At 52.9% G+C, this 16,527-nt stretch overlaps 1 protein-coding gene across 1 annotated transcript; it reads left to right on the top strand.

Annotated features, from left to right (window-relative positions):
• The first annotated feature begins 6,723 nt into the window (after positions 1–6,723).
• Positions 6,724–16,143, top strand: SLAMF8 (SLAM family member 8). Its single transcript, XM_052638146.1, has 5 exons — positions 6,724–6,763; positions 9,240–9,566; positions 13,833–14,138; positions 14,220–14,324; positions 16,079–16,143. Exons 1-5 carry the CDS (start codon positions 6,724–6,726, stop codon positions 16,141–16,143), a joined length of 843 nt encoding a protein of 280 aa, XP_052494106.1.
• The last annotated feature ends 384 nt before the right edge of the window (positions 16,144–16,527 follow it).

Raw genomic sequence — 16,527 nt, 5'->3', positions numbered from 1 at the left:
GCAAATTCTGTGTAAGCGAGTGAGTGAAGAAATGAGTTTCCGTCTTCCCCTTCTCTACTTAAACGCAGCTCAGTCACGGCTTGCTTTCTTTTCTGGGCCATCTTCCACCCTCTGGGAAAGTGTGTCTTTGCCTCAGAAGCAGGCCCTGCCTGCTGAAGCCTCAGACCCTCCCACCCCTCCCCTCCTGAGTACTGCTTCTTAGGCTCCCTCTTTCCCCCTCTCCTCGGTCATCCCACTTCCAGCTGTGAGCACCAGGCCCCATTCTACCAACTCCCAGCAAGGCCAGGATGAGGATGATGTACGAGAGGTGCCCTGGGCACAAATACTGAAGCAGAAGCCAGCCTTGGGCCGGGCAGACACTAAAGTGTCCTCTCAGGGGAAGTAAGATGTGTCCACTTCACATGCGCACACACTGCCTCAAACAGTCTCCCCGACAGGCAGCGCCACTGACCAAGCTGGCCGCCGAAGTGGGTGGTGCACACACCACGCCCCCTCCCCGGGGCAGCCTTTGGGGCTGGCAGGGCATCAGCTGGCAGACGGTGCAGGCAGCTGGTCCACTCTATGGGAAGCGTATAGGCGAAGGTAGACACAGGGCTTATGGGGGTTCTGCCTGCCCTCAGCCTCATCCTGCTTAGAAGCGGTGCCCACCCAAATCCGGGGCTCTGGGACAACCTAGAGGGATGGAGTGGGGAGGGAAGAGGTTCAGGAGGCGGCGGACACATGTATACCGATGGCGGATTCATGTTGATGTACGGCAAAAACAATCACAATATTCTAAAGTAAGTATCCTCCAATTAAAATAAATAAATGATTTTTTAAAAAACAGCAGTGCCCAGAGCCCCATCCTCCCCCAGGAACACTCTGCTTTCTTCCTTGTATTCCAAAAGCCTCTAAAGGCCCCCCACCCCTTCCTGCCTGGTGCTCTTCCTCTGCCAGCTCCCTTCTCTTCTCAAACATTCTACTTTTTACCCCCCTATTCCTCTTGTCTCCCGGTGCAGGGAGGCGGGGAGGGAGCGAGGCCATTCTGCCCTAAGGCCAGTCCAAGAATAAGAACAAGTGTGAGTAGGCAGGGACAGGGCATCGCTTCGGCCACCCTTCACACTGCATCCAGTTCCACCGAACCCTGAATCTACACCACCACCCAAACTGACATCTGCTCTCAGGGCTGAGGTTTGCGGGCTCAGATGAGCCCCAGTTAACACCTGCTCCCCCCACCCCCACAGTGCACACCTGCTCCCCACAGCCCCCACCCCCAGCCCACAGTGAAGGCGAACGCAGACCACTCCACCTGGCAGATGGGGCTACCCTGCCTGCCCGGGCCTGGGCAGAGGCAGACTCGGACTCAGCCACTCGAGTTTCCCTGAAAGGCCCCAGGGAGGCTGAGTGTAGCCCAGGCTGCCAGCTGCTCTCTTAATTAAGAAATGTGGGGAGTGGCCCCTTTGAACTCAGCAGTTAATTTACGCTATGCACTCCCCCTGTGGCTGGGTAATTAATGTGGTCTGAACCAGTGATTAGCAGTGGGGGGAGAAACTGCCGCCAGGACTTAACCCTTCCTGTGCCTTCAGCAGTCGGTTTTTCTCCAGTTGTCTCAGGGCTGCTTGAAGTTCTTTGAGGGGAGGTGTGTGCGATATGTTCAGGTCCTCACACAATCTCCTCCTCCCCACTTTCTCAGCCCCCCCCTGAAATTCCCCTCAAGCCAAAGGGCTGGTGCACTGGAGACAGCAACTCATGTCCTGCTGGGATGGACCACAGTGACCACCCCTTCTGCCAAGAGGGAGTGTGACTGCCCACTGTCTCCCCCAAGGGAACTCAGCATCTGTATTTCCAGCATTCACATGCTGGCCAGACTCCTGCACCCCAGGCCCACCCCAAGCCTGGCCTTGACACTTCAGAATCATTCAACCCACTTTAGCACCTGTTTGGAGGGCACCACTTGGTAGAAAGCCTGTCCTTGGTGATATACAGGGTGCAGACATGAAGGGGGCCTGATCCCCGCTCTCAGGAGCTCACAGTCTGGGAGAAGTTAGAGCAGGGCTGCTCGAACCTCAACCCTCCAGTACCTGCGCTTGCCCAGCTCTCCTCCTTCCCTCTCTCTGGCCGCGTAGTGACAATGGTTCATTTTTTTTGAGTGCAGACTATCAGCTGAAATTGAATTGCACATGTGAGAGCTGAGAGCCTCCGTTCCATTTGGAGACTCACTGAGAACTAGAGCCCAGGAGACAGCCTCTCCGGTCACTCTGAGAAGCTGCTCCGAAGAGGTTAGGGGAGGTCAGCATATATGCGGTTTGGGAGAAGGGGTACGTGCAATCCAGCACACACCTTGGTAGAAGGTTGCTGCTAGGTATGAGGCACAGCCATCTTAGTTAATGATTGTATTGCTTTTCTAAGTATGGGAAGACGCAAGAAACAGGGTTCATAAAATTTTCTTTCAATATATCTGAGGGCCTGTTCTGCCTGTTTTCCCAGAGCACAGACGGCCTCATCCTAATTGTCACCCTGAATTCCTTTCAGGGTAACAACTGCAGTAGCCAACGACTTGATTCTTGTAGAACTGGATGGTGGGCAACATTTTTCATTTCACATGACTATGCGCCAGACCCCATTCTAAGTGGTTTCACCCTGAGGGCACCATGAAGATGTAAATACTGTTATTAATCTCTATTTCATGAATGAAGATGCCAAACACAGAGCAGTCCCTTTGCTCGTTTCACAACCAAGATCTGAACCCACAAAACCCGACCCCCGAGCCTGAGTTATGTCCTATACTCACCCTCGTCGTTTATATCCTAAGGCGCCCCTCAGTCTCCACCCCAGCTCCACAGGGGCCTCCCAGCCTTCCGCCCACCTTGCTGGCTCCTAGCCATCCACCCTCTGGCTGCCATAGCATGCTTTGCACACAGCTGGCTTTGCTCTGGCCACTCTGATTGTCATTATTGGGTTATACGTCCCCCCTTCTCATCGAAACTGCAGATTCCTTGAGGGCAGGGGCTGTGCCTTTCATGTCTGTGTCCCCAGCACCTGGCACGTAAGTAGATGCTCACTGAACATCTGACACGTGGATGAGGAAATTGGCAGTGGAGTCGTATAGCTGATCCCCTCCTTTGGCCTCTCCGCCTGTAGGCAGGTTAGGGTTAGTTCCATCATGACTCTAGCTCTGCCCCTTTCTCCCTAGAGGGTTCCTTTCTACTTCAGTCAGGACGATCACAACAGCTGCTACCCAGGCCACTCTGCCTCTTTTTTCTCCCCCGATCAACCCTGAGGTAGCAGAATGGTACAGTGAAAGTGTGCTGGGCCCATAACCCAAGGCTTAATGGATTGAAACCATCCTCTGCTTCAGTGTGCCTTTGCGCTTCCCTGGTGGCTTAGCGGTAAACAATCCTCCGGCCAATGCAGGAGATGTGGGTTCCATCCCTGGGTTGGGAAGATCCCCTGGGAAAGGAAATGGCAGCCCACTCCAGTACTCTTGCACGGGAAATCCCACAGACAGAGGAGCTTGGAAGGCTACAGACCATGTAGTCACATAGAGTCAGACACGACTCAGCAACTAAAGAACAATAGCAATCAGCCCTGCACGCTGTCCTCCCACTAGCAAGCTAGCCAAAAATGGGTAACAAACAGCCCCCCTCCTTCCAAGCAGTGCTTCTCAGAGCTCCCTCCATACACCAGCTCAGAACCACCCGAATGCAGTGACTGTTAAAACGACAGGCTCCTGGGACCCAGCCCAGCCCCACTGAACAGAATCCCCGAGAACCCAAGGTTTCAGCAAGGATGAGAACTGCTGGTCTCCAGAGTAAAAACCTAAACTTAACCCCATACTCAAAGCCTCCATAATCTGACCCCCAACCTCCCTTTCCATTTTACCCACAGCAACCTTAGAGGGTTCCCCCTTCTGGTCCTTCATTGTCCCTGGAGCCTGCTTGGGACCTCCCCACCGCCAAGCCTTACACACTGCTCTCCCCTCATGCTCAGAGCACCCCCCCTCCACCCACCCCTGGCCCACCCTGTTTTCTCAGCCTATCCAAAGTAGACCCATGTCCAAGATGCAGCTCAAATTCCTCCTTTTAAGGAGCAGCCCCTGCCCACCAGGGGCTTCTACGGAGGCTTAGATGGTAAAGAAACTGCTCAAAATGTGGGAGACCGAGATTCACTTCCTGGGTCAGGAAGATCTCCTGGAGAAAGAAATGACAACCCCGCCCAGTATTCCGGCCTGAAGAATCCCATGAACAGAGGAGCCTGGTGGGCTGCAGTCCACGGGATCACGTGGGATAGACTATCTGTGCTGCTCTTTTGCCCAGACCAGTTAGGACCAACCTAGACAGCATATTGAAAAGCAGAGACATTATTTTGCCAACAAAGGTCCATCTAGTCAAGGTTATGGCTTTTCCTGTGGTCATGTATGGATGTGAGAGTTGGACTGTGAAGAAAGCTGAGGGCTGAAGAATGGATGCTTTTGAACTGTGGTGTTGGAGAAGACTCTTGAGAGTCCCTTGGACTGCAAGGAGATCCAACCAGTCCATTCTGAAGGAGATCAGTCCTGGAATTTCTTTGGAAGGGAATGATGCTAAAGCTGAAACTCCAGTACTTTGGCCACCTCATGCGAAGAGTTGACTCATTGGAAAAGACTCAGATGCTGGGAGGGATTGGGGGCAGGAGGAGAAGGGGACGGCTGGATGGCATCACGGACTCGATGGACGTGAGTCTGAGTGAACTCTGGGAGTTGATGATGGACAGGGAGGCCTGGCGTGCTGTGATTCATAGGGTCACAAAGAGTCGGACACGACTGAGCGAGTGAACTGAACTGATGTCTCTCCGTGGTGGGTCTTCCCTTCCTGCTGCTTCTGCTGCTGCTAAGTCGCTTCAGTCGTGTCCGACTCTGTGTGACCCCATAGACGGCAGCCCACCAGGCTTCCCCGTCCCTGGGATTCTCCAGGCAACAACACTGGAGTGGGTTGTCATTTCCTTCTCCAGTGCATGAAAGTGAAAAGTGAAAGTGAAGTCGCTCAGTCATGTCCGACTCTTAGCGACCCCATGGACTGCAGCCTACCCGGCTCCTCCCTCCATGGGATTTTCCAGGCAAGAGTACTGGAGTGGGGTGCCGTTGCCTTCTCCGCTTCCCTTCCTAGGCATATGCTATCCCTACCATTTGGTGGTGAGTACCTGGAGGGCTGGAAGCCTATCCCAGAACCCTCCTGCTCATCCGCCAGCACAGCTGCCTCCTTATTGGTACAGAGCAGAGCGTCCAATTTGACTGACAGGTCAGAAGCTAGGCAGGACTAGCTACCACAAGCCACACTCAGGAAGCTCGGGGATCTTCCTTCTTGCAAAACCTTCCTTGACTCAAGAAACCAAGTAACGTTCAGAAGTGAAAAGATAAAGGTAGTGAGGATGGGGTGACTGGCAGAATGGACCATGCTCCAAAGGCTGAAGCTCAGCTCACAGCTCTGCTTCTCTGTGACCCCGGAAAGATGCTAACCTTGTTCTGTTCTTCAAACTCCCCCATCTCTAACAGAGAGATAATCAGATCCTCTCAAAGAAGAGTTGTAGATCTTTCAGGAAGCAAAATATGTAACCATCTCTAGAATTCATGCCCTCATTTAACAAATATTCATTAAGCATCCATTAAGGTCTGGGCTCATAGTCCCTGATAAGCAGTGGTGCGGTGGTAAAGAAACCGCCTACTAATGCAGGAGACACAGAGACACAGGTTCGCTCCTCGGTCTGGAAGATCCCCTGGAGAAGGAAATGGCAACTCCCTCCAGTACTGATGCCTGGAAAATCCCATGGACAGAGGAGCCTGGCAGCCTACAGTCCATGGGATCACAAAGAATCGGACACCACTTAGCAACTAAACAACAAAGCATTCGTGACTTGCCCAGCACCAAGGGGAACCCAGACATGAATATGAGACCTTGGCAATAAAGTCTATGGAGATGAGAAAACTGTTACAGGACGATGTGTTACGAGTGATAATAGAAGAACAAGCATGCCCTGAGCACACAGAAGGGAAGGTTCTTCACACTGCCTGTGGTCAGGAAGCCCTGAATGGGAGTCTGGTCAGCTGCATAGCCCACATAACCACAGAACGTCTAGGAGGATGGATGGAACAGCTTGCCTGGTGGAGGATCGAGCACATGAAAGTGTGGAATTAGCATTTCTGAGAAGAGGCAGCACTGCTTGGCGTGGTTGGAGAGCGGAAGGGCATGGGACGCCAGGCTAGAGAAACAAGCTGGAGTTGGACTTAGGAGAGCTTTGTATCCTAAGCCAACAGTTTAGTTGCCCTTGATCCTGAGGGCAGCTGGAGGCCATGGAAGAATTTTAAGCAGAGGAGAAGTGACAACAGGAATTGCAGTTTAGAGGGTTTTCCGTGGCTTCAGCAGGAAAGGAGGGGCAGCCAGGCAGCGTGGGATGCGGGGCTGCCCAGCGAGAGTCAGTGAGGAGGATGTCGGCTTGTGCGGGGGCGCTTGCCGCCTGCCTTAGCTAACCATAGGCATTTGAAAGAAGCTGACTTACAAGAACTGGCTCCTGAAAGAGCCCAGCTAAGTCTGAGGCCAACTTCCACTTTCCTCTGGATATTTTCACTTTGGGGGCATCTTGTTCTGAGTCAAGATTCCTCCTTCTGAATATGGGACTTTCCAGAAGGACCACAGCTCCTTCCGTGCATCCACTTGGCCTGGGATGTTCTGGATTTGGGTCGTCGAGGGAGTCCGTCTGCCTCTCTGAAGTATGGCCGTGTGGTCTCCGTGGAGTCTGCTTCTCTGGGAAGGTAAGTGGGGCAGGCCTACCCTCAGAGCACTGAAGGCCCCTCCCCATTCCAAGGGAGAACCCAGGAGCTGAGGAAGGGTCGGGGAGATGGAAGCAAGTTCTCGGGGAGCCTTGAAAGCCAGGCAGGGGCAAAGAGACACAGGATCTTGGGAAGAAGGGTGGAAGTACAAGGAGCCTCTGTGTCCATGAGACATGAGCTGTTCTGTGGTCCAGGAAGGTTAAAACTGAAGCTGGTAGGACCATTGGTTTTGTTAGATATGGTGGTGAGAACGTGAGGGTCTGGCAGCATGCAAATTCTAAATACGGTCTGGGGGGAGCAGGGGAGAGTGGGGCTCTTGCAGTCTAAGGATGTCTTTCCAGCTGCCTGTGGGACAACTGAGCCCCCACCCCAAGGTCTGTGGAAGTGGACACCGAGGAGAGTAACAGGCAAAAGCCAATTAATACAGTGCACGCAGATTCCAGGTGGCCGATAACAGTGCGATGTCAGAAGAGACCTCAGGTCTCCTCAACACTGGGTGACACCGCTTGCATCCTGTCTGATGCCTGACACCCCCCCACCCCCGCCCCTGATTGGTCAACAAGTGGTCAATGTGACAAAAGCCAGCAGTGCTAGGCCAGGGGATGAGAGTCGTGGGGTGCAGCAAAGACGCAGACTCTTCTGTTTGCATCAGAGACTCACAAGGCCTTTGAGACGACTGTCTGGGTTTCCCACCTGAGTTCCTGGCTCCAAAAATCTGCAAGCGTCAACATTTCTAAGCATGTCAAGGAAGTCCTGCCCCAAAGAGGAAATCGGTTAGGTTTGAAAATCTTTCAAATCCTTGGACATGGGAAGCTAAAATAATTTTTCTGAGTGGTGAAAGTGCCACTGACTGAATGTACCCACTTGTTTTCTGGATGGGATATCAGAAGGGAGGAGAGTGCCCCAGAAGATTGCTCAGTTCATTCATGGCAGAGCTAGAGTAGGATAGAACAGGAGTCTTGATTGACATCCAATGCTGTGCTCTCTGGATGTGGCATCTCCAATGTGCATTAACTCTGGAGCCATCCCCGGTTCAGACCGAGGTGCCTGGCCCTGGCAGGACAGTGAGATGGACTGGGGACTGGAGTTACAGTGGCTGGCTGAGTGGTCATCCAGAATACGTCTTCCTAACCAGCCTCCCAACACTTGGGTGTGTTCCCTCTCTGCACTTATTCTGCTCTGCACCCCTGCCCACGCCACTGAGTCAGGCGCAAGGGAAGTCCTTGCCAATTTCATCATGCGGTAAGTAAACTTGCTGGCTTCTCCTGCACCCTCTTCCTAAACAGCAGTGGTCACGGAGAGCCCAAAGATCAGAAGAGGAACTCAGGGTCTCGTGGGACTCATAGACAAGCAGTAACATAGAGGGATAAGAGAATTGTAGAGGTGGCCCCAGGCTGCTGTGAGAACACAGAGAGTTTGTAAACAGCAAAGAGGAATAGAGGAGGTTGGGGAGGTGGGAATGCTTCAAGGATGAGCAGAAATTAGCCAGCAAAGGAGTCAGAGTGGGAATTCAAACAGAGGTGTCACCCACACACGTCGAACACAGTGTGTTCCCAACGAAACAGCCTCTTGCCATCTCACCTCCATTCTATTTCTCCTTCTTTTCTGGATCATGGAGAATGGTACCAAATGTGTCCCAAGGACCTGGGAGCCATTGTTGATTCCTCACTCCCTCACTCCCAGATCTAATTTGTTACCAGATCCCACTGACTACACACCTTAATCCCACGTCGTTCCTCCCACTTCTGCCCATCCCCACTGCTCCCTCCCATGGTTTCCATCACGCTCCTTGGGATTAGTAGCCGAAGCCTCAGCCTTAGCCCACGTCCTCTTCATCCTCCATACCTCTACTGGAGTTGTCTCTCTAACCATGGATCTAATTACGTCACTCGCTTACTTAAAGCCTATCCGAGGCTCCCCATCACTCTAAGGATAAAGCCCAAACTCCAAAGCTGCTTTCAGGGCCCTGCAGAACCTGGCTCCTGCAGACTCTGCAGTGCAATGTCTTACTCCCCCTGCAGAGAGCTACTTTCAGTTCCCTTGATGCACTGAGCTCTCTCACCCTCCGGGCCTTTGTGCGGCTCCTCAGCCTCTAACACTGCCCAGTCCCCACTGCACGCTGCCCTCTGCTTGGCCTGGCCGATTCCCATTCCTCTTTCAAGTCTCAGCTTAACCTTCGCTTCTCTGAGCTCCTCAAGGCCAGGCCAGTTCACCCTATCACCCTACCCATGTCCTCCCAGGGCACCCTTTTTGCCATTGTGGCAGATTGCTTTCTTAAGAGTCAGAGCTCCATGAGCACAGGGACCGAATTCCTTCCTCACTGTTTTATTCCCAGGCCCTGGCACAGTGCCCCCTCAGCTTGGGTGAGAGAAGGGCCCTCTGCTCCATAGGAGCTCAGCCGAGTGCAGAGAGAGAGAAGGTTTGGCACAGGCAGAGTGACGGAGCTCTGTCCTTTCAGCACTGCTTCCCATGGTCATCGCCAGTGCCCAAGTGCAGGGCCAGGTGGGCGGCTCGGCGCTGCTGGTGGCAGATCACCCTCCCGGTTTCCAAGTCCGAGAGGCCATCTGGAGATCCCTCTGGCCTTCAGAGGAGCTCCTGGCCACGTTCTTCCGGGGCTCCCCAGAGACGCTATACCACTCCCGCTTCCTGGGCCGAGCCCAGCTGCACAGCAACCTCAGCCTGGAACTGCGGCCACTGGAGTCTGGAGACAGCGGCAACTTCTCCGTGCTGCTGGTGGACAAGCAAGGTCGGGCCCGGACCCAGACCCTGCAGCTCAAAGTGTACGGTGAGTGTGCCTGATGCAGACTCTCTGCCCCACGCCTTCCCATCAAACGCCGGGAAGGCATCTTGAGTCCTGAGAACTGGGGAGAGCAGAGTTCTAGAAACCTCTGGCCTCTGACCTCATGGCTGATTCAGGGAACAGTTGCTCCCCCACACCCAGAGGTAAGAAAATTCCTGGGGCTCTCCCAGGACTCTGCCACCGGACAGCCCTGCTCAGAACTCTAGCTCTGTCTTCTTATCTCAGTGGCCTTAGACACAATACTTAGCTGCCTGACACTGACCTTTCTCACTTGTAAAACCAGTAGAGTAATATTACCATGTAAATACCAATAAAGGTAAAATCAGTTGAGAAAGCATCTAGGATAGAGGGTAGCCTGTGCGTGTGTGCTAAGCTCTCAGTCGTGTCCAGATCTTTGCCATCCCATGGGCTGTAGCCCAGCAGACTCCTCTGTCCATGGGCTTCACCAGGCAAGAATACAGGAATGGGTTGCCATGCTCTCCTCTAGGGGTTCTTCCCAACCCAGGGATTGAACCCGCATCTCCTACATCTCCTGCATTGGCAAGTGGGTTCTTAAGCCAAAAGTCATCAGTTCTAAGATAAAAGGTAATAAGATGTGCCATTATTTTATGCACCACAGAAAAGAAATGTAAATATTACAATGAAACTATGACACAACATTTTAAATTAAAAAATTAAATTTTAATTAAAGTATAGAATTATTTCATATTACTTTACAGAACTCTTTTAGCGTTATTGAGAGATTTTAAATTTATGTCATTCGTGGGTTCTCTTCATTATGTATTGTAGTAAAATAAACCATCCCCAAAATTTATGGGCTAAAAACAACAACTCTTTGTTTCTCATGACTCTGAGTTGGCAGGGCTCAGCTGAGGAACTCCTCTCCTCTACCTGGGGTGGAAGGGCCATTCATAAAGTTGCTTTCAGTCCCTCAGCTGGTTTGACTGAATTCACTGGGGGCTGGATGAGTCTTTCTTTCCAGCAACTTTACCTTCACCTATATCACAGCCACTATCATCAGAACAACCACCGCCACGACAACCACATTCAACAGCCCACCATTGCCTGCACCAACAACATGCCTCCACCTCCACCCCCCTCTCCATCACCCACCATCACCCATCCCACCATCACTGCCTCCACCCCCTTTCCAACACCCCACCATCACCCCACCATCACTGCCTCCACCTCCACCGCCTCTCCATCACCCCACCATCACCATCCCACGATCACTGCCTCCACCTCCACCCCCTTTCCAACACCCCACCATCACCATCCCACCATCACTGCCTCCCCCTCCACCCCCTCTCCAACACCCCACCATCACCATCCCACCATCACTGCCTCCACCTCCACCCCTTCTTCTTCAGCCCACCATCACCATCCCACCATCACTGCCTCCATCTCCACCCCCTCTCCATCACCCCACCATCACCGCCACCATCACTGCCTCCACCTCCACCGCCTCTCCATCAGCCCACCATCACCATCCCACGATCACTGCCTCCCCCTCCACCCCTTCTTCTTCAGCCCACCATCACCGCCACCATCACTGCCTCCACCTCCACCGCCTCTCCATCAGCCCACCATCACCGCCACCATCACTGCCTCCCCCTCCACCCCTTCTTCTTCAGCCCACCATCACCGCCACCATCACTGCCTCCACCTCCACCGCCTCTCCATCAGCCCACCATCACCATCCCACCATCACTGCCTCCCCCTCCACCCCTTCTTCTTCAGCCCACCATCACCGCCACCATCACTGCCTCCACCTCCACCGCCTCTCCATCAGCCCACCATCACCATCCCACCATCACTGCCTCCCCCTCCACCCCTTCTTCTTCAGCCCACCATCACCGCCACCATCACTGCCTCCATCTCCACCCCCCTCTCCATCACCCCACCATCACCGCCACCATCACTGCCTCCCCCTCCACCCCTTCTTCTTCAGCCCACCATCACCGCCACCATCACTGCCTCCACCTCCACCCCCTCTCCAACACCCCACCATCACCGCCACCATCACTGCCTCCCCCTCCACCCCCTCTCCATCAGCCCACCATCACCGCCACCATCACTGCCTCCACCTCCACCCCCTCTCCAACACCCCACCATCACCGCCACCATCACTGCCTCCACCTCCACCCCCTCTCCAACACCCCACCATCACCGCCACCATCACTGCCTCCATCTCCACCCCCCTCTCCATCACCCCACCATCACTGCCTCCACCTCCACCCCCTCTCCAACACCCCACCATCACCGCCACCATCACTGCCTCCACCTCCACCCCCCTCTCCATCACCGCCACCATCACTGCCTCCATCTCCACCCCCCTCTCCATCACCGCCACCATCACTGCCTCCATCTCCACCCCCCTCTCCATCACCCCACCATCACTGCCTCCACCTCCAACCCCCCACTAACCCCCCACAATCACCTGAACCGCCGTCACTATCTTTGCCTCCACCTCTACCACTGCCACCATATTTTTGCTTGTTTAGACAAAATGCCCTTTGAGCTCCTATTCATCTACCTAGTGGCTTCGAAAAGATGTGTCAGTTACCCCTATTTTAGTAAAACCTCAGAAATTTGGATAGAAACAGGGAAAAGATAAGGTCCCAGTGGAAGAATGGAGAGTAGAAGTGAGAGCCGGGCAAAAGGAAACACTGAGGGAGAGAGAGGAGGTGGTAAATTGGGAAAGAGAGAGACCATCCCGTGCCCAGGGGGAGATAACTGGGTCATCTCTCGGTGAGCCCCTTGGGCTGCTAGTGTGTGACTAAACGGATGCACACTGCCCTGACCCAGGTTGCACTGTATGGCAAGCCAAGTGCCAGCTGAAATTCAACACCCCTCTCTCACCTGTTACCCCTGAGCCCAAGGCCCTTGTGCAGTGAACAGCCTTCACAACCATACAGGCAGCCAGGGAGCCTCGCCCCTGTCCTGAGTCTCCGCTGCTGCACATGTGAAATAAGGACGTGGAACGTGATAATACATGCAGCACCCACACCACTAAGCTCTAAAATGCCTTGTTCACAGCATCTGAATTACAGATTTTAAGGAAATTGCTGTTTTATTTCTTCCAAATACATAGCGTGATTAGAACTAATTGCACAAAGCTGCCAAGCAGCCGTCCTTAGGAGCTCTGCTTTGACAATGGGTGAGAATGATTTGAATTAGCAGATCAGTTACCAGAAATGTCAATGGGTGTTTCTGCTGTGCCTGATCGTGTGTGGATGCAGCTTGTCCTCTTAACTAGTGTAAATATCCCCCCCTGTAATCTTTGTTTATACTATTAGTGCACCCAGCAAATCTTTTCTTTTTTCATATCACAAATCCCACCAGATTGAGCTGGCATTAATGAGGTTTTACTCTGCTTGACTCTGGAATGTTGTCAGAGACAGCCCTCCCGTTGTCTCCAGAATGGTCTCCTGCTGGCATTCACTGCCGTGAGACTCACGATCTACTCATCAACCAATATAGCAAAAGGGAGCCATGGTCTGGACCCCAGGACACCAATCTGGCCAGTGGCCCGGGTAGCTGAGCACCTTGGGAGTGAGGGGTATGGAAATCGCAAGGCAGAGCTCCCACCCACTTGTCTGCTCCTTCACAGAACTTTGCATTCTTGTAAGAATTTTCTTAGTTATTCATAATCACTCGTTAGTATGTCTTCCTCACCAGACTCCAAAAGCTCCGAAAGCCCAGGAATGTGCTTGTCTTTGTGTCTACCTTAATAAGCTCTTATTGTCTCCCTGACTGACGTACCATGTATCAGGGAACACTGTGATACACAGAGGGATACACAGAGTGCTTGGAGGGCTCGGAGCTGCACCTGGAATGTCAGGGAAGGCTTCACGGTCAGAGCAGTAAGCAATGTGTCCACACTGGGCCTGGAAGGATGGGTAGGAGTTCTCTAGAAGGATGAGAAACAAAAGGCATATGTGTACAGGTAAGCCGTATGGAAGATATGGAAGGGCATGACACATTAACAGGAAATTAATCAAGATGGGTGAGGAGGGGGTCAGCAGGAAGTATAGCTGGAAAGGTTGACATCAACTATTTGATGAAGGATGTTAAATACCAGACTTAGGAATTCAGCTTCTGTCCTGTGGGCAGTAGGAGAAAGACAAGGTTTTGGAGAGGCTTAGTCAGAGGCTTAGTCTAGCCCTGCATGGATCCCAGAGCTGGAGCTATGGGATCCGCGCGCACAGCATCCCTTTAACCCATGTCGGCTCTGCTGTTCTTGCCCAGATGCAGTGCCCAGGCCCGTGGTCAAAGTGTTCATCGCTGTATCAGGGGATGCTCAGCCCCCCAAGACCTGCCAAGTGTTCCTGTCCTGCTGGGCTCCCAACATCAGCGACATAACCTATAGCTGGCGACGGGAGGGAACTGTGGACCTTGGTATGGAGCCAGCTGGCCTCTTCACGGATGGACAGGTGCTGAGTGTGTCCCTGGGACCAGGAGACAAAGGCGTAGCCTATTCCTGCATTGTCTCCAACCCCGTCAGCTGGGACCTAGCCACAGTCACCCCCTGGGAGAGCTGCCATCGCCAGGCAGGTATGCCGAGGGCTGGGGAGCAGTGGTTGAGGGGTGGTGACGCTTCTGGTCCCCCTGTGACCGTGTCTTCTCCATGTCCAGCTCCAGGGAGGGCCTCCTACAAAGACGTGCTGCTGGTGGTGGTGCCTGTCTTGCTGCTCCTGATCCTGGCTGCTCTGTCTGCCTGGCACTGGGGCCCCTGGTCAGGTAGGAGTCCTGTGGGGGCTGGGGATGGGCCGAGGAGGCAGGTCTGCGGAGGAGGAGGGCAGAGTTTGGACCTCCTCTTAGGCTTCATGTGTTCTGCCCTCCTTACCTCTCCCACATCATCTCCTGGCCCTCTCCATCGAATATTCTGGTCTTCCTTCAGACTGAATTATTTGAAATTCCTTTAGCAGTTTTCAAAGGTGCTACTCTCCCAAGTACCTCTGTAGGCATTTGCACATTCTACTCTCTCTGTCTGGAAAATATTTTCCATGATTTCCCGCCCAACTTGCTTTCTCCATTTGGCTGTCAGCTCCACCATCCTCAAGGCATGCCACCTCCAGGAAGCCTTCTGGAACTTCTCTTGCACACCCAGCCTGGGTCTTTACCCTGCCTTGACCCTCCAATGCTCACCCCAGTCCCAGCACCTACTGCCCTCACTCTCTGTGAAGTTCTCAGCCCTCAAAAAACAAACTCTGGGTCACTCTGGGCACCTAGCAAGGGTTCCTGGAACATAGCTGGCATCGATAAAGCTGTGTTGGGTGTAAGTCTAGATGAAACCCAACCCCTTCTTATCAACCATTCTAGGAGATGCTCCTTGAGAGAAGCACCTCTCTGGGCGGGAGCTCACAGGGCTTCCTTTCCCAGGAGAAGAGGGAGGTGCTCTGGGTTCTGAGGTCTACAGCCAGTCCTGGAATGTGTTACCCCTGAAAGAACTGTCCCTGCTGACCTGGGCCTCCTGGACATGTCCATCCTAGGCTGTCTGGGCTGGTCCCAGGATGGAGAGAGTGGGCCAGCAAAGAGAAGGAGGCATAAGACCTTGTTACAGTGGATTTATCCCCAAAGGCAAGAGCCTTGGCCCAGCGGCTGAGCATGCAGCTGGGCCGCCAAGCTGGCTCCAGCATATTCTTTCCACTAGCAAAGGAGGGAGGAGGGAACAGCTGAGGTCACACTCCATTCAGGGGCCCTGTCTCCGCCTGAGAGCATCTGGCCTGGCCCTTTGGCCCAAAGAGTCCCCAAGATTCATAGTAAGATGGTAGAAGCCAGGAAAAGAGCAGCTTTTTGTTTTAACAGTTTTATTGGACTATAATTCACATATCATATAATTCATACATTTAAAGAGTAAAACTCAATGGCTTTTATTACAGTCACAGATTTGTGCATCCATCACCACACTCAATTTGAGAACATTCTCATTACTCCAAAAAGAAATTCCCAAGCCCCTTAGCCATCACTCCCTAACCCCCCTTTCCCTTCCAGCCCCAGGCAACCACTAATTTCCTTTCTGTCTCTAGACTGTCTATTCTGGACATTTTATGTAAATGGAATCATAAACTGTATGGTCCTCTGTGACTGATTTCTTTCACTTAATCTGATGGTTTTGAGGCTCAGAAAAGAGCAGCGTTGTCCACTGAGATGGGGCAGAAAGAATTTGGCTGTCTGGGAAAGTGGAAAGGCTCCTTTCAGGGCATCTGGAAGCCAGCCCTGGCTCTTGTCATGTGGCTTCTGCCAGCCATTTAACTGGGTCTGTCCCAGCTCTAAGTTTCTATACCTTCTACAACTAAATGTGTGCCACAGTTGCAGAGGAAGACTAGACGTTAGGAAGAACTTCCTCCTTGAAGCATCTCCTTTTCCAGGGTCTTAGAAAACCCGGAGAGATATCCCTTTGCCCGAGATGATCTTGGACCAGGACAGTTAGGATGCAGGGGCCTTGGGTACAAACACTGGAGGAGTTACTTTCTTTCTGATCTCCTTGCCAGGGAAAAAGAAAAAGGATGTCTGTGTTGATGAAGTGGATCAAGAGACAGAGAGCCCCCTCGTGTAGGGTCTGCCATGAGCAATGCCTGGATTGTGAGGAACCCCACTGCCCAGCCACATGACGGTGTGGGATGTAGCTTGTGCCTGGAAATCACCTTGGACCTTGGACCTCCCATGAGACTCCTGTACCACCTCCCAGGAGTGGCCTGGGCAGTTGGCACAACCTTCCACACCCTCCCCCTTCTCTCTCTACTGGTACATATTCTGGCCCTACTCTGGGCAACATGGGCCTAGCAGGACATCTCTTCAAGAACACCAGAAGTTCTCCAGGATCCATAGGTTGATTATCCATAGCACTCACTGCCCCTCCGCTGTTCATGAAGTACTGTTATGGATTTGTTCCCTTTAAATTACAAGTGGAAATCCTAAACCCCACCCCCAATATTTCAGA

This window comes from Budorcas taxicolor, chromosome 3 (assembly GCF_023091745.1).
Source record: "Budorcas taxicolor isolate Tak-1 chromosome 3, Takin1.1, whole genome shotgun sequence".
In the NCBI taxonomy this organism is placed as follows: domain Eukaryota; kingdom Metazoa; phylum Chordata; class Mammalia; order Artiodactyla; family Bovidae; genus Budorcas; species Budorcas taxicolor.
Note: the sequence above shows the minus strand (reverse complement) of the source record. Positions and strands in the feature narration are given on the sequence as shown.